Source organism: Hypomesus nipponensis, chromosome 9 (genome assembly GCF_054491055.1).
Source record: "Hypomesus nipponensis isolate SF chromosome 9, ASM5449105v1, whole genome shotgun sequence".
Classification (NCBI taxonomy): Eukaryota; Metazoa; Chordata; class Actinopteri; order Osmeriformes; family Osmeridae; genus Hypomesus; species Hypomesus nipponensis.
In genome coordinates this window covers 25,315,004-25,340,817 of record NC_140369.1, presented here as the reverse complement: position 1 = coordinate 25,340,817, position 25,814 = coordinate 25,315,004, and the positions used below count along the sequence as shown (strand labels likewise).

At 43.3% G+C, this 25,814-nt stretch overlaps 2 protein-coding genes across 3 annotated transcripts in view; both read left to right on the top strand.

Annotated features, from left to right (window-relative positions):
• Positions 1-25,814, top strand: part of LOC146273964 (NACHT, LRR and PYD domains-containing protein 3-like) — a 184,679-nt gene that overhangs the window by 75,340 nt on the left and 83,525 nt on the right. The gene's annotated exons all lie outside the window — the stretch shown is intronic.
• On the top strand, positions 15,393-25,029 carry LOC146273968 (protein NLRC3-like). Its single transcript, XM_084705232.1, has 9 exons — positions 15,393-15,464; positions 16,817-16,995; positions 17,119-17,235; positions 17,770-17,886; positions 19,215-19,278; positions 19,389-19,617; positions 19,912-21,721; positions 21,842-22,013; positions 25,021-25,029. The coding sequence occupies exons 2-9, from the start codon at positions 16,907-16,909 to the stop codon at positions 25,027-25,029; spliced, it is 2,607 nt and encodes an 868-aa protein (XP_084561358.1). The 5' UTR covers positions 15,393-15,464; positions 16,817-16,906.

Sequence of the window (25,814 nt, the reverse complement as noted above, 5' to 3'; positions counted from 1 at the left end):
AGCTTGTACATCAGTGCAATGTATATTTTAACTTCAGAACATTCACTGCATGGGTGTGAAACTTAAAAAAAAACACTGCAACAATCGTTTTTACAAGCAGCAAACTAGCACAACGATGTCAGGTGGCTCAGTCGGAGGTCTGCATTGCAGCGATTGTTCTCTCTCAGAGGGGAAATCAGAATTTTTTGGGATGAAAAGGGGCAACCAATGCAAGAACTGTCAGATCCTGTATGGCTGGCAGATTTGGCTTTTTTGGTTGCTGATGATGCTCCTCCACAGCTGCAGCTGGAGCTCATTCAGCTGCAGCTGGAGCTCATTGAGCTGCAGTGTGACGACGAGTGGCGCGGCAGACACCAGCAGCTTTCTCTTGTTGACTTTTACCGGCAGCTGGATAAAGGCAGGTTTCCAGAAATGCGAACACATGCAAAGAAAATGCTGAGCTTATTTGGCTCCACATATTTTTTTTGAGCAGAGATTCTCTGTCATGAATTTAAACAAGAGCCGATTGAGGTCAAAACAAAGTGACTCCCACTTACGTGACATTTTACGCATCTCAACCAGTGCCGTCAAACCCGACCTGGCCTGTTTACTGAAATCCAGATCTCAGGATCACCCTTTTCATTAGTGTCAGTAAGTTATCTGTTTCTTGGTCAATCTGAAATTGTGTGTTTTTAAGAGTAACATCTTTCACTATTAACAGTGAAAATCCAAAAGCACAGCTAATATATGCACTTGGACTTATGGCACTTATGTTATTAAACTCTTGAATAAGATTTGGCTATAACTAGTAGTAGTATTTCATGTATTTTGTTCAATGTTATCTGACTCTGAATATGAATGAAAAGCAGAATTGTGTTTTTACAGTTGTTCACGCCTGACTGAGTGGCTTATATTTGGTTACATTGCCATATTTTTTTTTTTAAATTGTGTATTATTTGCATGTAACTTTTATGGTAAAATGTTTTCCGAAGAGACGATTGGCCCCCGAGCATCTTCACATTATCAAATCTGGCCCTCTTTGAAAAAAGTTTGGACACCCCTGCTCTAGATGGTACAGTTACCGTATTTCTTCGATAAAACGCTGCAGCATTTATTACCCAATGTTCATTTTTGGTGCAGCGTTTATTCAAGTGTGGCATTTAATTAGTTCAGTCAAGACACTCACGTGATTGATTTCACCATTTATTCATACACATGACAAATGGTTTAAAATTGGCGGAATGGATGTACATGGGGAAGCGCTCCCTGCCTTCACTGCAGCATGCATGACATGAGGCAGGGAGCAACAAGTTAAATCCCCAAAACACCGACACTCCACCAGTCTATACTATGTGTAGAGCGGAGCGTCACACCTCCTGAGCCTCAGGAGGACCACATGACATCCCACTGTTACTAGCAACAAAACTATGTGTGAGACAAATCAGCGGTGCATCCGCTGTTCCCAGGGCATCTAAGCGGACGTCCCCATGTAGACACTGGATTCTGACAGCGACATAGCGCATCAGAGGTAGTCTGTGGATCACCATGGCTGCATGGAGATCCGAAGATATACTATCTTTGCAATGTATGAAGCCACCCAACCACAGGATACATGCGGACCACATTGGTCACCGGAGGTCTCAGACCCGCTCAGCTTGAGCGACCTGCTCAGCTTGAGCGACCTGCTCAGCTTGAGCGATCTGATCTTCTCGAGCTCCCGCTCGGCTGATTCTCGAGCTCCTGCTCGAGCGCCTGCTCAGCTTGGAGGCCTGGTCAGCTTGAGCGCCTTCTCGGTTTCCTGAGCGCCTGTTTCCTAAGCGCCTGCTTGGTTTCCTGATCGCCTGCTCAGCTTCCTGACCGCCTGCTCGGTTTCCTGAGCGCCTGCTCGGCTTCCCGTGAGGGCCTGCTCAGCTTCTTCTTGAGCGCCTGCTCGGCTGCTCGTTCTAGAGTAGATAGTTGCAGAGCGTTATCCAATGCAAGCCTCTATTGTGTACCGGCTGCAAGCATCACCCGACACGGTCCCGGTCTCTGTTCTCAAGCGCTCATGAGTTCTGCACTTCCACGACGTCCAGTGTCCACGCGGACGTGGACACCAGAAGCAGCCGCCCTGATCCGGAAGGAATTCGCCGTATACGGCTCCGGGGACAGGCCATAGCACTCGCACAGAACTTTGTAGAGTTGCGTGAGCCACGATCTGGTTGTGGCCTTGCCGGCTGCGTCACTGGTAAACAGGGGCTCATCAGGTGTCGCCCGGGGCGGTACAGCAGGTACTAGCGCATGAAGGAGAGGGGACAAAAGGAAGTTAGTGTGGACCATCACAGTGGGGGTACCTTTACACCGCAGAACCCGAGTAGTTGTGTGTCTGTGCAGTAAAGGTGGAGTGTTAGGAAGACATTTGTCTGCTTTCAGCCCGCTGCTTCCGTGCACCGCTTGTTACAAGACGGAGAGACGGGCTCCACAGAAGGCTGCATGATGAAGGATCCGCACACCGAACGTACAACTGGACACCTGCCACCAATGCTTTGATGGACACGGTTGCAGCTTGCTGGACTTGAAACGGTGCACCCTGCAAAGGGCACAGCACAGACATGTTTACAGGCAGAGGGCTCGCAGAGAACGCATAAAGGTATGTATAAGAATATCGAACTAGGCAGGGGTTGACGGTATTCACTTGCCCTTTGACGAGGGCACAGATCGGGGAAGCGTCCCTGCAGGCTACCTGCAGCATGCAGATACCTATTGCAATCAGTATAGCTGGCTTCATGCGGACCGTCTCACAAGCTTCTCGGTTCATCATTATTGTTACTCATTTTCTGACACTGATTACATCAGACACATGTTCAGCATAGTCAGTACACATTGGTATATCTACAGGTGTAACCGGGGCAGGGTATTCTTCTCTGCCTTGAGAAAACGCAGCTCAATGCTTCAATTGAACATGTTCCTCTTAGGATGTCACAAGACAACATGCAGATAGGCTACAATATTACGGGACCGCTACGGCCTGCATAAAGCATCCAAAACAGCATGTCATGGGGCTTTATACGCGTCTCTATTAAGTAAGAGACAGAACCAGTATGGTATATGGAGTTGCAGCAGAATTAGCATAGTGTATTCATTCCTTTACAGGACGCATTCTAGTAAACTATTACTGCTATTAACCGACAACGTTTGCCGTCTCCATTGTTAGGCTAAATCTCACTAGGACAATGTACTCCAGTGCTTCCGCCGTATTCATAATACCGCTGCACGGAATTGAAAGACGTCATCAAACGCGAGCAGATTGTTAGAATCGTGGAGCAGATCCAATCAATTTAAACGGCGCAAATACAGCAAGCACTTCTGTTCGGCTCGGTCAAGCAGTGACAAACAGGGCGGCTTAGTAACAGTTACACTACTAATGGCTAGCAGCTACCTAGCGAACTCTGGCTGCTTCTTCGAATGCGGGTTTGTGCAGCAAAGCCTTAATGCCCCTATTATTGTAGACCGAGAAGCATGCACATAGCATTGTCCTTGGACGATATGTCCAACCCTACACCCCGCACTCGATCAGACGCCTGTCCAACAGGTCTGTGCACCGAGAAAACCTGAACGTGATTCACGATGGTACCTGCAAATGTCGCTCCTCTGATATGCCAGATATGCCGCTACTGCTCGTGGTCGGCTCCTGAATGCGAGCCCCCCTTTGGACAGCACAACAGCAGCACGGGAAACGGAGCCGCCCTTCGCCGGAGCCTTCCCCGGGCTGCATGCAGGGGAGCGGAAGGAACGGCCTCGCCACTCGAGGAACAAACAGCTCCAAGTGGCCGAACCCCATGTTGTACAACGGACAGTCCTTGTAGGTCGACAAGGCCAAACGGGAACTGCGCTTGACTCGGCGCCCCGAATTCCACCGACCCCATCGGTGCAGGGCTTCACGGATGGAGAATCATCGGGAAGCAGCTCGAAACCTTCGTTCAGATCCCCAAAACACGCACACGGCGTCCGGGACCGAAGAGACAGACGGGGAAACGCCAACGACAGAGAAGGCCAACACAACACAGAGAACGGGGAGCGACCAGCAGTGGCAGCAGCGCAGAACACAAGGGGGCGAGGACGGGTGTGCGTGCATGTGTGCGACTTTATAGCGCCGCCTATCAAGCTGAGCCTATGGGCTGAGAACACGGTGATGGGTGATATGGCGCGCGCTGCCCGAGTTCCATGCCTGAACTAGCTCCGCCCATTAAGCAAGATATAGTGAATCGTACCATGAGTCTAACGACGCCACCTTGTATAAAAATCTAGGACTTGAAAAAGGTTTGTTTTTTGGAAGGGAGGATCAGTGTTTGTGACCCAGAGGAACAGACTAAACTACAGTTTAAAAATAAGGATTTAATACATTGATTAAGATGGTCCAAAGCTTCACAAGGCATCTCACAAGACATCGTTTGCCCATCCCTGTAAAGATTCCCTTTCAACACAGTCACTTTGCAAAGCCTTGTCTTGCTACCTGTTTACACCTATCTATGGCACACCTATGGTGTACACCTCTGGAAAATGATGTTGCGGTGACGTCACACACAACAAACCCACAACAAACCCACGTGACTGACAAAGACCGATGGGTTAAATCATAGCAAGAATGATCAAAGTAAGGTTAATTCATTAACGTCACTTACCAATTACAAGGCAAATGGTTACAAGATGAAGGTTAGCTCTTACATACTCTACCATAATTATTGTAAAACTAGAGATAGAAAAAGCAAGAGGTGAGCAAGGAGAATGAGCACAAGGACAAGCCAGAGCTGAGGAGAATGTCTCAGGAGATGAAGAATCCAAAGGACAATGCATTACAATTCCTTTTATACACAAGACCGACCAATCTGACCACTTCTTGCTTATCAACATATGACTTGCAATGCTACAGGAAGTTACACAATGGAATGTGAGAGCCGTCAAGTAGAGACCCTGTCCAGCAACTCTTTTTTAGCATATGATTAGTGGGGGCAGGGGGACACCCAGCCTTACAATGATTAAATGTAAGGACAAATAGGAAGTAAAAGTGCTGAACAACATGCATTCTATATAATCACAAAATCTAACAATGACATGAATAACAATTTACACTACTATAAATAAAATGTATATGTTACTACGTTAAGTGGGTTATGGAGTTCCCAGGATAATTTACTTGCAGGAAACATCATATTTTAATTTGTCCCCCAGTTTAGTACCAGCTAAGTGCTTCTGAAACTCATCATCCATCTGCTTGCTTTGGGCCTCACTGAAATGGTTTTTCCAGTCTCCAACTTCACCTGATCAAAGGTCAAACACAAAGAGAATAAAAAATATAATAACAAGATCATTATACAAAATGCATATTGTACCAAGTGTCATGTGAAGACACAAATCCAAAGTGTATGAACAGATGAAAAATATATTCTGAATATGCATCAACATTTGACAGTTTCAGAAGAGATGTGAATAATGTTTGTTTTATACTTATTTGACCCCCACAGAAAATACATTCAAGAATGTGAAGTGTTGAGTCATGTTTTGCTTTCCTTTGGCTTGGCATACCAAAGCACACCTGAAAACTATGGATTTTGTTGGTAGCTTTTATAAAGACAAATGCACTTTGATACTGAAATTGCCACTTAATGTATAAAAACTGCTTCAACATATGACGGTATTAAATCTGTTCTTTAAAATGTTCTGTTGCATATGGCCATAGGTATGTGCAGTGGTAACATGTTTGGTGCATTGTCTGTGGTTGTGTCTTAATGTGTGTGTTTTAATTATTCACTTTGGCTAACAGCTGTAATTTTTTAATGTGCTTTCTAAATCAAATTGACTGACTGAATGAGAGAGACTGTTAAAGAGAGAACAGTTAAATACACTGTTAAGAGAAAGTACATTTGCAGAAAAACACGCTGCCATGTCCACCATGAGTTGAGCTGTAAAGGTGCTCTTGCTTAGCCTGGCTGCCAGCCAAACTCTCCCCGCCCACAAAAAAATGTGTTCGGGAAGTTGGGTCTGGAGGGTCTCGTATTGGGGACAACTACAAAAAAACTGAATCGGGACGGACCAATGAAATTGCCAGGGCGGGCAGGGCGGGCTTTATACGATGATGGACAGATGATCAACAGTAACGTAATCAACAACGTCACGAAAGAGCACTTGGGTTGAATTTGTTTTCAACAAACAACATATTACGTTGCTCTAATTGGTTGTAGGTCTATCCAATTGAGCGAAGAGGCATTTGTTTTACGAGTTTGGTTGAAACACGCCCCATAGTCACAGCCCAACAGAGAGTTTTCAGACTCATATTCTGACTAGAATTATGAGTATGACAACGTCAGGCTAGCTCTCGCTTGCAATGGTCTGGACTTGCTCATCGGTCAAAGGAAAGCCAAAGAACTTTGATACCATCTGTATCCCGTCCACAAGATTCTGAATCATACAAAAAAATAGCAAAACTTCTTCAGGTTGGGCAGCAGGCCATGTCATCAGCTGAGGTCAGACTCATGCATCACTGCAGGTGTGTTAAAGGCAACATAATACGGCAGTCATTCTCAGGCCTGGACTGTCATGCTGTCATACATACTGTCATACATCACATAAATCTACTGTACCTGCATATTGTACAATGGCTGCCACAATCCCCAGATCCTCCATACTGTGTTTCTGCATCATTTTCCACCTAACCTTCTGCAATGTATTGCTGTGTGTGACTTCACTGACTATGTATGTATGATTAAGATTCAGGAGCAGTTTTGCCTTTACTCTACTGTCTGCATTATAACATAGTGTATGAAAGACAGATGTCAGACCTCATGCTTAGAGATGACTTCTGAACTTCTGTGTGCAGAATCACCTTGGTGTATTGAAAAATATTTTTGTCCACAGCTAAGAAGCTAATAAAGTTACTTCAAGTTGAAACTACAGGACAAGAGTAACTTCCATATCCAAGGTCCCATATCCGACAGTAGGAGGCGCTACAGTTCACTGCCGAATGTTTTTAAATTTTTTATTATGGCATTTCCTGCAATTTGTCCAATTCGTTCGGTCAGTTAGATGTTCTTTGCAATATTGTTGTTTGTTAGTTAAAATAATCTTATTGGTCACCCTGAGAATGCATGTTGTGTGGTTTAATGGGAAGTGAGAGTCGGCCATTCAACCTTAATACTTGCAAGCAGTTGAACATGGGCTGTGCCACTGACTTATTGCCAATGAGGCTAGTCTTGATTGTAAATTAACTGTGGTTCTGGAGAGCAGTCTTCAGGTTATCTTTGAGAAATTCTGGAAATAGTGTTGTGATCAACGTGTTTTGATTGAGGGAGTCAATTTTTGGTCGAAATCGAAACCTCATGCGTCCGCTACAGCATTTCTGCTTTGGCGTGACTTGCGCTGGGAGGGAGGTAAACAGCATGAATTGGGGTATGGTGTGCGGGCAGGTGTGTTTTTATATAAGGTGAAATGGAATGAGAAATGTAATACAAAATGTCTGAAAGGGGTGTATTTATGTAATTTTCCACATTGCCTCAATATTTTTGTGTCAATAAATCAAATATAATTTTGACTGATGGTTTTCAAACCTTATTGGGTTCAAGAAGACATCACTCTGAAGTACCATCAACAATTTCACCTTGGTATGTAAAAATATGTTTGAATTTGAGTAGTTTAAACTTTCGCTGAATCTAACAATTCTTACCACAGAAGAAACGACTTACTTTTTTATACAGTAACTGAACAAGTCATTATTCAACACTGAGAATAGCTCAATGGACTGGGACAGTGACCTGCAAAGCATAAGGTTGTATGTTTGAGTCCAATTGCAGTCTTTTAGCCTGTCTTAAATTTGAATATCTGTTTAGTTAAACAGGATGACATCATTATGAAATACCATGTGCAATTTCACGCAATTCCACTTTGAAATGTCAACCGCTTCTAAACCTTTGTCCCAAAGCTGACCATAGCTAATAGTGTTGCCTTTCTACTCATTTTCAACAGTTGGTGTGTAGCAGAGAGGATAGAGAGGCTGCCTTATAACCTTATGCTCATGAGTTCAAATCCCCATTCAGCCTTTTGTAGGTGGCCCACTATGAAGTAGTTTTGCTCTCTTGTTGTCCAACTCTTGAGTCAAATAACTGTAATTATATTGGTATTGGCATTATTTGGTCAATGTTAAAACCCTGTTCAGTTTCCCATCTTCCTTCAAACAGGGGAATTCATATTGGTTGTTTGTCCAATATGAACCCCCTACAATACTTGACATGCTGAGCATCTATCATATCTTCCCCTCAGTTACTGATCTGCTGTGGTGGATCAAGAGTTGGGATACTTTGTCTCCACAAAGCCTCTCTCACTGGCTCCACCGTGCTCTCAGTATCATGGATGAGGGTGTGGGATGTCCTGTGTCACCTGGCATTCAGGCTCATTCCACCAGAGGAGTGGAGACTTCGGTAGCCATCCTCCGTGGTGAGGGAGTGGAGGAGATCTGGAAGACACTACGGCCCTCCCTTTCTAACCCTAACCCTGTCTGAGACTGCTGTTATTGGACCCATATACATGTGACCTCCAGCACACAGCCATGACAACACTGCTCTCATTCCAGTGCTGCTGAATCAGCACACAGCACTTATCTGGGGAGTGTTTACAACAGAAGGTTAATAAAGTAGCTGGATTCAGCCCAAGAGACAAGGGTGTCCAATTCCTGGTCATAAAGACTCTTGGTTATAACAGGACAGAGAGACCAGGAGTGGAACACTGGTGCAGAACATTTAATCAGAACACAGGGTCAGATGTCCCAAGAGCTGATCCAGAATCATGGTTAGGAACAGGTGAGGGTCAGACCAGGTACAGCAGGTCTATAGGAGCATGGTGGTCAGGGACAGGTGAGGGTCAGTCCAGGTACAGCAGGTCTATAGGAGCATGGTGGTCAGGGACAGGTGAGGGTCAGTCCAGGTACAGCAGGTCTATAGGAGCATGGTGGTCAGGGACAGGTGAGGGTCAGTCCAGGTACAGCAGGTCTATAGGAGCATGGTGGTCAGGGACAGGTGAGGGTCAGTCCAGGTACAGCAGGTCTGTAGGGGACAGGGGAGATAGGGCAGGGTTTATACAGGAAATAAGAACTTCTGGTCAGAGTGTAATAATCTGCTTTAGATGTTCATGCTGTTAATGATTCAACATTCTAGAGTGTGTTGCCACCAGGGCTTTGTGAAGTCACTGTGATCTCAGGTAACAAGGGCAGTGGAGAGGTGGATTCTGGGACCTGAAGTCCTGTTGATATCCAGACCAACAACGGTGCATCTATAAAACATCTTGTCTCAGGGATATTGTCTTTCTTCAGTGAGTCGTAGGTCTGTAACTTCCCTTGTGTCAGATGTTCTGATGTGACAGTACACCCAGGGCCCTCCTACCTGGAGGGTTAACAGCTCTCATGATGGGGTCTATATCTCTGGACTTTGACCAGTTTTATTGCACTGTTCAGTGGACCTGCAACTAGAATGAATGATGGCGTCTATATGACCAGACTTTGACCTGTTACTGAACCTGTTGTACAGAGTCACTCCTTTTGAAGGAACAGCACAAACAGCATCAACAGATTTCTTCTTCAGCACGAAGGACAATGCCTGCTTGACTTGACGTTGTGTTTGTGAATTCAGACCAGGAGAAAGCAGAGGTAAGTCCCTCTAGGAGTCATGTTCAGGTCAGGCAGGAAGTGAGGAGGATTCTAGTTAGACGCTCAGACCTACAATCCTCCCGAATGGACGACCAGGGTGTGGTCAAGAGACACAGCTGAACCGTTGGAACATTTGGTTGGACACTCACATGAGTAACTGTATCTAGTAGAGAGTGAAGGATTGTAATGGGTTTAATGGTAATATTTGTTTGTCAGTAGTTAGTTTTCATGGTACTGAAGGTGATTTTTAGTACAAAAGTACAGTACAGATCCTTGGTCATTCCTGTTAATCATTGTCTACAGTACAGATGTCTACTGGACTGGGTGTTATTACAGAACATGTGATGACAGAGAGAGCAGTTTCAGAGAAGGCAGTAAAGCTGTTTAGATAAGATTACACGGTTCATTAGGTCTCTTGAGTTGAATATGTTTCGAAGTGACAATGTGTCACTTCGAAACAAGATAATACTATACACTTCGAATAAGATAATACTATAATCCCATGTTAAACTTACTGTAATTTGCTCTAGAGACAAGCTGCTCTATACGTGGTGAGTCAGACCATGTGGACAGTAGAGGCCAACCCTGCTATCCATCATCACACTGTATATGTGGTGAGTCAGACCATGTGGACAGTATATAGACCAACCCTGCTATCCATCATCACACTGTATATGTGGTGAGTCACACCATGTGGACAGTATATAGACCAACCCTGCTATCCATCATCACACTGTATATGTGGTGAGTCAGACCATGTGGACAGTATATAGACCAACCCTGCTATCCATCATCACACTGTATATGTGGTGAGTCAGACCATGTGGACAGTATATAGACCAACCCTGCTATCCATCATCACACTGTATATGTGGTGAGTCAGACCATGTGGACAGTATATAGACCAACCCTGCTATCCATCATCACACTGTATATGTGGTGAGTCAGACCATGTGGACAGTATATAGACCAACCCTGCTATCCATCATCACACTGTATATGTGGTGAGTCAGACCATGTGGACAGTATATAGACCAACCCTGCTATCCATCATCACACTGTTGTTGTTTTGGTGTTGTTGTCACTACTGTCATCGACACGTCATTGTTTGACTGTAGTTCAGGAATTGAGATGTTACTGTAATTGAGTTGTTATTGTTGCTATATACTTAAGCCAATTACTTACCCCTAATGTTATTGTTGCACTAGTTATTGGTTTTCCTTTGAACCTGTTAGCCAAGATACAGTTACTCTGTGATCTGGCTAACTGCAATGTTCCTTGAATCTGACCACTGAAATACTGTACAACTATTCACTTCTGATGAATCTCGTCCTTGGGTGTAAACGATGAGACGTTTCCCTTCCTGATTCACTCAGCTCAAACTGAGAACTGGTTTAGAGCAGGAAATGAGACCAAGAGACCACAACGCTTCCTCTTGAAGAGAAGATGGAGCCTTGCACAACTAAACTTGTCATGGCTGGCTTTTAGTCTGTGACAAAAATGATTGCACACATGGGGTTGCAAAGTTATGCATGTATTGACCTAAACTGAGAAAAGCAGTGAACAATAGTTAAGGGATGGGATGTGTCCATTAGTGAAACAGTGAAGGGAGAGTGAGTTTGGGTCAGGTTGGTTATAGGTGCTGGTCTGTGGGCATCTGTGAAGCTCTCTGTGACACTGCTGATTAACCCTTTGATACACAAGCTATGCTTACCCCTTCTAATGCACAACATGGGTCTAAAATGACCCGCATTAATTTCCTATGACATTTGTGTATGGCTGAGTGTTTCTTTGCTATATATTTTGAAATCAATTCATTTAATTATTTAATATTCTAATTATTCATTAAGTACCTTGTTTTTGAGTACCACAAATCATCATTTAAATGTTTGTATTTATTACTTTCTGAGCAAAAAAGGTTTTTGTGGTATTACATCAAATTTACAGACATGGGTCTAAAATGACCCATATGGATTCACTATGGAATTTGATAGAAACTTAGGATTTACTGTGGATAACTGTTCACCTGCCACACATTTTACAGCTCAACATGGCTGCATCAGTGGAGAAGCATCGACAAACAGGAATTCATGGCCTCTAACAGTTTGACCCTCCTTGCATGGGAAGACAAGAGCCTAAATGTGGCCTTGAGGGAACGTTTTTGGATCCAAATGCAAAATCCAATGTTTAAAGCCACAATGGGGCTAAAAAGATTTGAGGATATCCTCTGCTTCATAAAGTTTGATGATAAGAGCTCTTCTTGTGGCTGCGTGGTAGTTGCATTTTGTTTTTACCCCACATCTTTCCATCACCTCTTTAATATACTTTTGGAGCTGTGACTTGGCCTTCATGCGCCTTTTATGTGGCATGACAAGGTCCTTGCCTAGCTCCTTGATGAACTGCCCCTTGGGTCACACCACCCATGTAATGAGGGTGTTGGTGTAGAAGTTAGTGTAGGCATTGAGGGTGGCAACATCCAGCACATTGTGCCAGACACCTCTGTGTTCTCCACTTACATGAGTAGTAGTAGTGCAAACTGTCTGATCCATTGTGTCCACTCCTGCTTTTCTTTTATTACAGTACTGGATCACAACATTGTCATCCACTGCTTTGCCATCATCATGGTGCTCAGAAGACAACAGCCTTTCCCTTCTTCAGCACATAGCTCACCATAGTCATGTTGCCGTTAAATACAAATTGAATGGCAACGTGACCATGAAAAAATGTGGAACTTGGCATGTCCCTTCATTTGGATGTCTTTGTGACTCGTATGTTTGGCTTGTTCTGGTGAAGAGTCCCCGCAATGTTCAGGTTTCTCAATAAGCTTTCCAGTCAGAGGGACACTGGAAGGGTAGAACACTCAGTCTACCACATATGGGACCCTCACATCATTGCACATCCAGAATAATTCCACATGTTGCAGGCTTGCTGGGCATGTATTGCGAACACTGCTTATCTCTGGTGACAAAGTTACTGGGAATGAACCGTCTTCTGCAATTAGCCAGGAAACAGTCACACAAATACCTGAATGCTGCTGAAAATGGCCACATCTAGGCTGTGGTCCTCCCCTGCAAAGAGGGTCAACCTGATAGAGGCCATGATGCCTGTTTGATGCTTCTACACTCTTTCCCTTTTGCTGCTGCATCTCTTCATCTCAAAGTTGTTGCATTTCAGGACCTCATGAATGATGTCACTTGTGAACATCTCCCAGCCTAAAAGCAGTTGTGTTGAGTTGTGAAATGTGTGACAGGTGAATAGTTATCCACAGTAAATATGTTCCAAGTTGCAAAGATTAACTAATATCAAAAATCCTATAAAACTCCATAGGAATACACATGGGTCATTTTTGACCCATGTCTGGAAACTGAATGTAGTAACACAAAAACAATGGTTGTTCATAAAGTAAGAAAAGAAAAAAGAAAATTTAGTATTTGTGGCAATCAAAACAAGATATTTAATGAATACTTGGAATATTAAATTATGAAATAAGTTGATTTCAAAAGATATGGCAAAGAAAAACTCAGCCATACATGAAATATCATAGGAAATGAATGCGGGTCATTTTAGACCCATGTTGTGCATTAGAGGGGTAGTGTTACAAAAATGATTTTTATTCTAAACGTAAGAAAGAAAAAATTAAAATAAAGACTTGTGGTGACCAAAAACAAGTTCATTGAGGAATACCTGGAATACTGAACGATTAAATTATTTTTTAGCAAAGATATAGAAAATCTAAACTCTCCCGGGTCACTTTAGACCCATGTTGTGTATCAAAGGGTTAAAAGCTTGCTGTTGAAAAGGGCTATACAAATGAATACAATGGATAAATGAGCGAGGCATCAGAATATGATACTAGAAGTGTAAAAAACTAGTGAGCTACAAAACAACAAAGTGCTGTCAGCAAAGGTGAGTGGTGATGGTGGAGGGAGGGTGAGAGAAGAGCCTGCTCTTCAACAGGTAGACAGGCTGCATATAGAGGTCTGTACAGGGTCCTGTACTACCAAGCAAGTTCAACAGGTAGACAGGCTGCATATAGAGGTCTGTACAGGGCCCTGTACTACCAAGCAAGTTCAACAGATAGACATGCTGCATATAGAGGTCTGTACAGGGTCCTGTACTACCAAGCAAGTTCAACAGGTAGACAGGCTGCATATAGAGGTCTGTACAGGGCCCTGTACTACCAAGCAAGTTCAACAGATAGACAGGCTGCATATAGAGGCCTGTACAGGGCCCTGTACTACCAAGCAAGTTCAACAGGTAGACAGGCTGCATATAGAGGTCTGTACAGGGCCCTGTACTACCAAGCAAGTTTACCACGCCCAGGATTGTTTGTAGAGCTCAGATGGCTGAGCGGTTAGGGAATTGGGCTGATATTCTGAAGGTTGCCGGTTTGATTCCTGGCCGTGCTTAATAGCGTTTTGTCCTTGGGCAAGGCACTTCACCCTACTTGCGTCAGGGGAAATGTCCCTGTACTTACTGTAAGTTGCTCTGGATAAGAGCATCTGCTAAATGTGAAAATGTAAATGTAATTCTCGTTATCTTACTTTACTAAACCCAACAACCGCGATCACACTAAGCAGCATCACGACAGTGGTTATCAACTCTTTAACTCAACCCAGGTTTCCCCACTAGAGCAATGAGCGCATTCACATAAAAAGGGGCGTGCTTGCTAAATATGACCAATTACACACATGGACAAGTGTAGAGTGCCGTACTTCATACAAGAAGGACAAATACAAAGAGTTAGACTACATAGAGACCTGTACAGGTGTGGATTAGACTACATAGAGACCTGTACAGGTGTGGATTAGACTACATAGAGACCTGTACAGGTGTGGATTAGACTACATAGAGACCTGTACAGGTGTGGTGGATTAGACTACATAGAGACCTGCACAGGTGTGGATTAGACTACATAGAGACCTGTACAGGTGTGGTGGATTAGACTACATAGAGACCTACAGGTGTGGATTAGACTACATAGAGACCTGTACAGGTGTGGATTAGACTACATAGAGACCTACAGGTGTGGATTAGACTACATAGAGACCTGTACAGGTGTGGATTAGACTACATAGAGACTTGTACACACCACAGACATTAATTTCATTCAAATCCCACCCATCTACATTTACAGATCAAGATCCAGGGTGAGTTTAGCTAAAGCCTCCAAGTAGAAACATTTACAAAAACACACAGAAGTCCAGACCAACACTCACCACACAGACCCACATAGGAACCATGGATGGATTTAGCACTGTGCACATGCTTCAGAAACTAACAGCATTAAGTAAACCAGAAATCTGCTTCAGGAGTTCCACTTTTGTCCACTAGAGGTCAGTCTAAGACTTTGTAATACTCCTTTAAGTAACTATTCTGAAGCAAAGCTGCCTGAGAACAAACTGAATCATTATCTTAGGTGTCAGAGACAGAACAGAACCCCATGATATTAATAATCATATCATACTGAAATGTAAACAGTAGCACCACACATTACATATAGATTCATCTAATTGTAGCTTCTCAGCCATATGTTGTGGATTCATTCAAATCAACTATGATATAATGAAATAAAATGTGATTGATAATTACATTTCTTATGTGTGGTGTTTCTCCTGTGTGTTTGTCTCCTCAGCTCCTGCCATCAGGACCAAGTTTCAGCTCCTCCTCCTGTTTCCTATTGGTCCATATAAGGAGGTGGGTGTGGCCTGACATGGGGAGGTGTAGGTGAAAGTGAAAGTCAAAATATATTTTACAGGATCCATTTTGTGACAACAAGAATCTGTAAAGCAGATTTTCAAACTGAAAAGCAGATTTTAAAGTAAGTCATTTTACAATATTCTTTCACAGTATTAGTGGGCACATACATTAACAGGCAAGGTGATGTTCCAGTTATGTAATCTTAGTAACTAACCAGAGGTTTCTAAGAGGAAGTGAAATAGCCTTTTGCTAATGGTCGACATTCATAACCAAGTTGGAATTAATCCAACTATGATCTAACTAGATCAAAATAACTTTGATTGTTTCACTTAATCAACCAGCCATGGTGTTGTTAGTTATTTAGAAACAAAGTCTAACTAATTACACTTACATAGTTCTAAGCCTGAACACTATATAAACATAGATAAACATACATCAACAGAGACGGACGTGACTGATCCATCAAGGTTTTCTAAGAGGAAGTGAGGTAGTGCTCAGTACAGCTGATGGTGCAGTATGATGGAGTGGAGCTTGTTGTAAGAGGAAGTGAGGTAGTGCTCAGTACAGCTGATGGTGCAGTATGATGGAGTGGAGCTTGTTGTAAGAGGAAGTGAGGTAGTGCTCAGTACAGCTGATGGTGCAGTATGATGCAGTGGAGCTTGTTGTAAGAGGAAGTGAGGTAGTGCTCAGTACAGCTGATGGTGCAGTATGATGGAGTGGAGCTTGTTGTAAGAGGAAGTGAGGTAGTGCTCAGTACAGCTGATGGTGCAGTATGATGGAGTGGAGCTTGTTGTAAGAGGAAGTGAGGTAGTGCTCAGTACAGCTGATGGTGCAGTATGATGGAGTGGAGCTTGTTGTAAGAGGAAGTGAGGTAGTGCTCAGTACAGCTGATGGTGCAGTATGATGGAGTGGAGCTTGTTGTAAGAGGAAGTGAGGTAGTGCTCAGTACAGCTGATGGTGCAGTATGATGGAGTGGAGCTTGTTGTAAGAGGAAGTGAGGTAGTGCTCAGTACAGCTGATGGTGCAGTATGATGGAGTGGAGCTTGTTGTTAGAGGAAGTGAGGTAGTGCTCGGTACAGCTGATGGTGCAGTATGATGGAGTGGAGCTTGTTGTAAGAGGAAGTGAGGTAGTGCTCAGTACAGCTGATGGTGCAGTATGATGGAGTGGAGCTTGTTGTAAGAGGAAGTGAGGTAGTGCTCAGTACAGCTGATGGTGCAGTATGATGGAGTGGAGCTTGTGGTTCTCTTATGTCAGTATGAGATACATGACAGAGATACTGAAGCAGTTTTTAAGCTGTTTTTGTCACAGCGGTGTGTTATCACTGAACAGGTTATGTTCTGTATGTGTTTTAAGTGACATATTTACATCATAGAGGGGTGTTATCAGGGTGAATCAGGGCAAAACATATTCTGATCCTTCCTCTCTTGAGGTAGTAGATTAATAAGGTTGGATTCTAACTTGTTTGTTTACAGGTCTACAGGTCTGGCTGTAAAATCCTTCTAATCAGGTCCTGAGGAGAGAAGCTCTGTCCTTGAAAGAGAGGAGGGGGCACTGCCTCTAAAATGAGTCTCTCTGGGGGGACAGAGGAAGGGGGCACTGCCTCTAAAATGAGTCTCTCTGGGGAACATGACATGGACACCAAAGCTAAGAGGTAAGATGAGAATCCAGACCTGTTCATGACTGTTCTCCATCTCAGAGCTCAGCAGTGATATTATGACATCATCATTAGTCAGAATAAATGAGAGACTGAAGGTCTGTCTCTGTTGTGTTGAAGCCCAATCCAGCAGAGACCAGCCTCACCTGTACCCAGCTGTGTGTCCATGAAGAGTGACAGGTCTATGAATGTACCTATCATGTTCAGTGATGGAGGAGGACCTTCTAATGAGGAAGGGTATGTACTGACCTCTGCTGGTGTTCAATGTTAAGCTGTTATATAGGTTGTGTGCTGGTACTGTGTGTGTACTGACCTCTGCTGGTTAACCTAAAACAGAGTTAGAGCTGCTGACTGTAGATACTAAAGTATCCCTCATCACATCCCTACTAAAATACAGGGTTAGAGCTGCTGACTGTAGATACTAAAGCATCCCTCATCACATCCCTACTAAAACACAGGGTTAGAGCTGCTGACTGTAGATACTAAAGTATCCCTCATCACATCCCTACTAAAACACAGGGTTAGAGCTGCTGACTGCCAGCCTGGCTGACATACAGACCATCTGGTAAAGGTTCACAGTGAGAGATACAGAGTAACAACAGGTCTGGAAACCTGCCTGTCTGACTCATTCAAGTTGACCAACAATATTCAAGCCTGGTTCTAAACCCTACTGATGAATGACTACAGCAACACATGATGGACAGTATGATATATCTGGTGTCCACTTTAGTGATTTATGTTTGTAAGACACTTTGTTGTGTTTGTTGACAGGATGAGACAGCAGAGACCAGCCTCACCTGTACCCAGCTGTGTGTCCATGAAGAGTGACTGGTCTATGAATGTACCTATCATGTTCAGTGATGGAGGAGGACCTTCTAATGAGGAAGGGTATGTACTGACCTCTGCTGGTGTTCAATGTTATGTGATGAAGATGACATGATGTGAAGAAGCCGTCTGTGTATAGTGTATACAGGTAGGTAGGCCACACACAGTCATTGACAACACACAATAAATCATTTGAAGTATAACGTCATCATTAGATTCAGGATCATCATGTGACATGTCTACTAAACAAAGTCAGAACTCAAAGCCTGGCTGATGTTCAGACCATGAGGTAGAGCTACACAGTGAGAGGGAGCTGTTATTTAATATTATTTCATCAACATGTGGTGTTGGTCTTCTCTTTATGGATCTATGGTTTAACCACTAGACCACCATCAGACACATCAACACCTTTGACCTCCTTGTTGTGTTTGATCAGTGAGAGACAGGACCACAACCTACCAGTCCACTGTGCTGCTTTCATGTTGAACTTTACCTGACATTAACACAGAGACACAACCACAACACAACCACAACAAACTACCCTGAAACTAATGCAGTTATGCAAGCCATACCATACTACCATTAGGTCATTCCATGTCGGTGCAGAAACATTATTCAAAGCTGCTCTCTGTAATTCAGTAGAGACTAGAGCGCACTCCAGGATAAATCAGTGAGTTACTTCTCCACCTTAAAAGACTTAATAGCTTTATATACAAATAAGAGAGATCAGTGCAGCTCTAGTGGAAGTTTCACAACAATAACTTCCCTACACACACACACACACACACACACACACACACACACACACCCACACAGACAGCATGAGAGTCAGTGTCCAGCCCTGCAGGTACCAGGCCTGGTATGAGCAGAGACCGGGCGGGGCTCAGCCCACTTAGACTAGTTGAGACCAGAAGGTCTTCAACTCCTGGGTGGAGGAGTGCTGCAGTGTCTAAAGCAGGCTGCCAGCAAACATGCAGCCCTGTGTGAGGTGGACCCTGATGGCATTCTTCAGTGTCTGGTTGAAACACAACACACTTGTTTACCCGGGGGTGACAGTGCTCCTATCTTTGATGAATGTATTAAAGGAATAGTGCCTTGTAGTGGTATAGAAGATGGTTTACTGGGTAGTGATGGTATCACTCTTATACAGTCTGTGTGTATGCATGAGTGGATACAGTTCAGTTTACCACTCATGCTTATCAAATCAAATCAAATTTATTTGTATAGCCCTTTTTACACGCAAGCATGTCACAGAGGGCTTCACATACGCCCATAGAACTGCCCCTCAACCAACCTAAACCCTCAAGTTATGTATGATAAACTCTTTAGTAGATGATCAGCCCTTGTACATGTGGTTCATGTGGTTAAGTAATGTCATCTCTTGTCCTCAGAGATCAACAGGAGAAGTCTGAGTCACACCAGAGTCACCATGAGGACTTGTCCTCCATATTCACAGTGAGTTTTGTGTTCATCTAAAGTACAAACAAGACAGAATCATTGTAGTCATCTTGTTCTACTGTGTATAGAGTTCCTGGTTCGTCTGATATCTTCCCTCTCTGTTTCAGGTGCTTGAGGAGACTGTTATCAAGTTTGTGAAGGAAGAGCTGAAGAGGATGAAGAGGATTCTGAGTTCAGATTTCCCAGAAGGCTTAGAGAGTCAGAGGGAGGACCAGGAAGTGGTGGACCCTGAATATCAGAAGCAGGAGAGCAGTGCCAGAGAGGGAGCTCTGAAGATCACACTGCACGTCCTGAGGAACATGAACCAGAAGGAGCTGGCTGATACTCTGGAGAAAAGTAAGAGACTCCATATTTAGTCTGAGTTGACCAATTGATAATACATGATGAAGGTTATAGATAAAGAAAGTTCTAAGATTCAGAGTAGCCCAATGTTGTGTAGATCTTCCTATGACCTTGTACTTTGAGTATACTAAGCTGTTTCATTATTGTGTACCTGATAAACGATCATAGATTTGAAAAGAAAATGTTTTGAATTGAATATAGAGGACACTTTGTCAGTTCATACTCTGTGAATAATCCAAACTACGTTTAACAAAAACACACACTTAACACGTGTTGTTTTTTGTTTAGATGAGCATGCTGAGATTTGTCGACAGAAACTCAAATCTGAACTAAAGAAGAAGTTTGAAACTGTGTTTGAGGGCATAGCTAAACAAGGAAACCCAACTCTTCTCAATAAGATCTACACAGATCTCTACATCACAGAGGGTGAGAGTGGAGAGGTCAATAAAGAACATGAGGTGAGACAGATTGAGACAGCATCCAGGAAATCAGCAAGAACAGAAACAGCCATCACGTGCAACAACATCTTTAAACCCTCAGCTGGACGAGACACACCTATCAGAATTGTTCTGACAAAAGGAGTTGCTGGCATCGGAAAAACTGTCTCTGTGCAGAAGTTCATCACAGACTGGGCTGAAGGAGTAGCCAATCAGGAAATCCAGTTCATCTTTCCTCTGCCGTTTCGAGAGCTGAATTTGTTGGCTGGACAGGAGTTCAGTCTGATGGAACTTGTCCATCACTTCTTCTCAGAAACCAGAGAATCAGGAATCTCCATCTACGACAAGTACAATGTTCTGTTTGTCTTTGATGGTCTGGATGAGTGTCGACTGCCCTTAGCCTTCAAAAAGAACAAGAGCTGGTGTGATGTCACAGAGTCCACCTCAGTGGATGTGCTGCTGACCAACCTGATCAGAGGAAAGCTTCTTCCTTCTGCTCTCATCTGGATCACCACTCGACCTGCAGCAGCCAATCAGATCCCTTCTGAGTGTGTTGACCTGGTGACAGAGGTACGAGGGTTCAATGACCCACAGAAGGATGAGTACATCATGAAGAGATGCAGTGATGAGATCCTGGCCAGGAGAATCATCTCACACATCAAGACATCAAGGATCCTCTACATCATGTGCCACATACCAGTCTTCTCTTGGATTTCTGTTACAGTCCTTGAACACATGCTGAGAACAGAGAAGAAAGAGAAGATGCCCAAGACCCTGACTGAGATGTACACAACCTTCCTGGTGTTACAGACCAAACAGAAGAAGGTGAAGTATGCTGGGAAAACTGAGACAGATCCACACTGGGATGAAGAGAGCATTCAGAGTATTCTGTCACTGGGAAAACTGGCCTTCCACCAGCTGGAGAAAGGCAACCTGATTTTCTATGAGAAAGACCTGACAGAGTGTGGCATTAATGTCTGTGATGCCTCAGTGCACTCAGGAGTGTTCACACAGATCTTCAGACAGGATGGTAAAGTCTTCCAGGAGAAGGTGTTCTGCTTTGTCCATCTGAGCTTTCAGGAGTTTCTGGCTGCTGTGTTTGTGTTTCTCTCATTCATCAACAATGATGAGAATCTGATGTCTGAGACTCCATCAGCTTCCAGTTCCAACAAACTGTTGGCTCTTTTCAAAGAGAAACCAGAAGTCCGATTCTACAAGAGTGCTGTGGACAAGGCCTTGCAGAGTAAGAATGGACAGCTGGACCTTTTCCTCCGCTTCCTCCTGGGCCTCTCAATGGAGTCCAATCAGACTGACTTACGAGGCCTACTGACTCAGACAAGAAGCAACACACAGAGCCATGAGAAAACAGTCAAGTACATCAAGGAGAAGATCAGAGAGGATCCCTCTGCAGAGAGATGCATGAATCTGTTCTACTGTCTGAATGAACTGAATGACCATTCTCTGGTGGAGGAGATCCAACACTACCTGAGCTCAGGAAGTCTCTCCAGTGATGAGCTCTCATCTACACAGTGGTCAGCTCTGGTCTTTGTGTTGCTGACTTCAGAAGAGAAGATGGACGTGTTTGACCTGAAGATATACTCCAGATCAGAGGAAGGTCTTCTGAGGCTGCTGCCAGTGGTCAAAGACTCCAAAACTGCTCTGTATGTATAAGGCTTTATTTTTTATCACATATTGTGATAGTGTTTGATTATCATATGTTCCTACAAAACATGACTCTGATGATGTCGGATGATGTCTCATGTTCTCCTTATGTCATGTAGGCTGAATGACTGTAACCTCTCAGCACGGTGCTGTGAAGCGCTGGCCTCAGCTCTCCCCTCCTCAGATCTGACAGAGCTGGACTTGAGTAACAACAACCTGGGGGATTCAGGCATGAAGCTGCTCTCTGCTGGACTGGGGAATCCACTCTGCAAGCTGGAGACACTGAGGTCTGTATTCATGTTCAACTTGACACAACTATATTTATTATCTCACACCACACACTGATCGTAAGTTTATGGTCTATCAAAGGTACAAGGGGTCCGGCCAATGAATAGTCAGGGCAGTCAAGGGTTGTAACCCACAAGGCAGAGTCATTCAGGTACAGGGCAGCAGGCAGGTTCAGAGTCAGGCCAGGCAGGAGGTCAGGACCAGGGGACAGTGTTGTAGTCAAGACCACCTAAACCCAGACCAAGGTGTATCGAGACCGAGACAAGACCAAGACTTTGAGGGGTTGAGACCGGGTCAAGACTAAGACCAAGACTGGGCGATACCGAGTCAAGACCAAGACCAAGGCAGGGTGATACCGGGTCAAGACCAGAACACTCAACACACAAGCAGTAGGGTTTGACTAGGTACAAAGTTAGATTTGATCTGTAACTGTAATTAGCACTCTTAAAGTAGTGCGGTGTGCTTGACCAGGCAATGCAGCTTTTTAAATATTATTTTATAATTTGTATTTTCTTAAAGGCGCATTAGTACTCGGTCTCTGCTTTCAAATCTATCTCTCACTCAAGTGAAGGAGCGCGGTACCACAGTGTTTAACTTAGCTTTATTAAGTAGGGAGAGATATGCAGCTGACATGAGTTAACGTTGAGGTAACATAACTTTATATTCATCATTAGCTACATAGCTTTAGGTGGCCTGGCTAGTTCTCACAAACTAAATCTGGCAAGCAACTGAAACTAACGCCCTGAAACATACAACATGTTACATATCTAATACTTGCTAAATCTCTAGTTGGGGTGTGCTTGCCTTCGGCGAGCACAAACCATTGTTATCTCACATATATATTATTTATTATTTATTGTTTCTTTTCGCCCCCCTAAGGATGCCTCAATATTTGGACTACATAGACAATGGCGATGTCAAAAGGTTCGTCTCGGTAGCGATTGCGTTGGTTGTATTGGGATTTATGTTCCATTGCACGGTTTAAGTAGAAATTACGTTTTTGTGGCAAAAAGTGAAGCTAACGGTGGCTAACTTGCTAGCCACAGTCACTGACGCCACTAACGTCACCAACGTCACGAAAACTCGCGTGACTATCTCTAGCAGAACATTAGTTTCCCATCTGTTAACTTGGGGGATACTAATCTGCAAGGCAGCTGCAGAAACGCCACAAGCAAAGAGGCCAGGGTGATATTTAATCATTTTACTTTGTGGTGTGAAACATAATTGTGAAATGTAATGTACAATATTAGCTGATATTATTAAGTAAGTAGGCCCACATCTACTTTCGGAAACGGTAGTCTACTATTTCACTGAAGCATTAGCATCATGACATTAGCCTCTGTTGCTTGGGCAACACATACTACAGTGGTCATGATGCATCTGTTTTCAATCGTTAAAATAAACATTCCTCACAAATACGTTTTTGTTGTAGGATTTATTTTGACATTAATAAACGATTTGTTGGTGAAATGACCATTACCTGTGGTTTCAAATCAGTGTGGCGGCTCACTGCAACGCTGTAGCCTACCCGAGACACTAATGAGTAGCTAACAAAAACATCTCTTTAGAGATGTTTAGAAAGTCAAACGGCGACGGAACATGTTTGGCTTTCCCCTTACTCAAAAGTTTTTCAATAGGTGAAAGTATCTGACTACTAACCTGAACTTCATTGCCACAGCCTAAACTTTGTCAATGTCAAAACTTTGTCTATTCATGAAAATAATTAATGTCAGCCTGCTTCAGCCTTGCTTAGCTGTAGGATATACATTTTACTGGGTCTTGCTGCGCTGCTTGATTTATTGAAATTATTATGAAATGTTATGTTTTACTAGCCATTTGCCTTCTTAAGCAAATCACAGTATTTCCCACCCCTCATGGTGTAACTGAGACGACCGTAAATAGCCTAATTCATCTTTCAAGTAATAAACCCCCGTTGAAGTGTTGAGCAGGAAATTAGCTGGTCTGTAGAGATCTTGGGTTGGTGGTTTTACTGATGCAGAATTCGCTCAAATAAAATCGATAGACGTAACGAGTGGCACATAACGTGAAGTAGGCCTAACATTGCATTTTATTTTGTTTGAGTTTTAATAACTTGTCCAGTGCATCGGGGCAAGTAGCACTAGCCTAAATTGATCTTCCAGACTTGCCGTTAAAAAAAAATGTACTCTTCCCGGACAAGCCTTAGCTACATGGCTAGACTGTTGATCCAGATCAGAATCCATCATATCTTGGACACTCAAAATCAGCGAATCTTGCAGCCAAATCAAGTGGACTATATTTATAGTCCTTTATATGGCTACAAACTTCTGCTCGGTTTCTAGCTGGCTACTTGTTACCAAGTTACAACTTTGTTGCATGGGCATTCTTTGTCTACATTGCGAGCTAACAGTGTCCGGTAATTATGTCGCTATAAATAATGATGTTAAACCGAGACCACTAAGCCCTCAAAGAAAATGTAAGGTCAAAGAAACAAAAGAAAGGTTTGAGGTTACTCTGAAAATTATTAATAAAATAGGCTTCTAATATTAAACTGCTAAATCCTTCTCTAACTGGGCTCCTCTATGATGCATAATGAAACTTAACGTTTTTTAAGTAATCAATATGCCTACGCTTGCCCTCATTACTCAAATGATGCCGTTCAGGGCGTTCAAATTACATAATAGGGCGATGATAGGAGGATAATAGGACATAATAGGGCAACCAACAAGTTGTTTATATCTGATTACAATTTAATAAGTTATCTAGCGCTGCATCTTCATGAGCTACATTTGGCCTCCTTCTCTTCCAACCAACCAGTATCACCTCTCCTCCATCTGAGTGATGCATGTCATTTTTACAAACTTATTATCAAGGGAACACAATGGTCAGAACTGTAGTCATACACTTAAATGCTTTTTGAAATATGTAAACACCAGGAGTGTATGGAAAGCTGGGGCAGCCACAAGCACACCCTCACAATTTCCCCAGAAATTGTATGCTCTCTAGTTTTGCTTGTGTCACTTACGCCTAGGTGACCTAGGCCTAGTCCCAGCCTCATCAGTGAGCGTCTCATAATTACACATGGTGTGTTTTCTTTTGGACGTTACTGTAAAGTCTTTGTGGTTCAGGTAACCACATGTAATTATAGCTGATTTGGCCAACATCTTCAGACAGCCACTGTTTCACCTATCCTCCTCATTCCCTTTTGGGGTGCAAGGAGGGGTGATGGGTAATTTCAAATTAGAAAGGAGTTAAATTATTGGTTGCATTTTAACCGTGATGTTTTAAATCCAATAACATAATAACAAATTACATAATAGAAATACCTCAGGATGACCACATGATGTCTCAGTATACGATAGACAGGATAGTGTTCTGGAATATTCCAAAGGTTCAATCCAGCTCAGTGAAATCAGCTTTTCAGGCAGGTTAATATTTCACATTGGTTACTGACTACCGTGTCATTGTGTTCAAATCCAATGTTATTTGTATAGCCCTTTCTACAAGCAATGTTGCAGAGGGCTTCACACACGCCCCTAGAACTGCCCTAAACCAACCTTATCTGTCAAGGAAGTGTCGAGGAAGTTTTGAAGACACTGCATGAATAGTCAAGATGCCAGATTAATACACATTCTTTATTCTGTACAGTACTTTACCAAACAGAGCGCTCAGTGACCAGTCATACCGGACATAGAAGTTGCTCGGCAGAGTGATGACGAAGTTTAAGTCTTTTATTGTCAGGTACACAGAACAACACAAGGTCAGACTGGGCACTGAAATGCTTGGGACAAGACAACACAAAGCAATCTGACATAACAAACATAT

Bases quoted from the DNA above. Each gene is read 5' to 3' on its own strand.
- LOC146273968 (XM_084705232.1), top strand. From the start codon at position 16,907: ATGAGTCTCTCTGGGGGGACAGAGGAAGGGGGCACTGCCTCTAAAATG. The intron at 17,236-17,769 runs GTATGTACTGAC...GTTTGTTGACAG, and splicing joins GGACCTTCTAATGAGGAAGG to GATGAGACAGCAGAGACCAG. The intron at 19,279-19,388 runs GTGAGTTTTGTG...TCTCTGTTTCAG, and splicing joins ACTTGTCCTCCATATTCACA to GTGCTTGAGGAGACTGTTAT.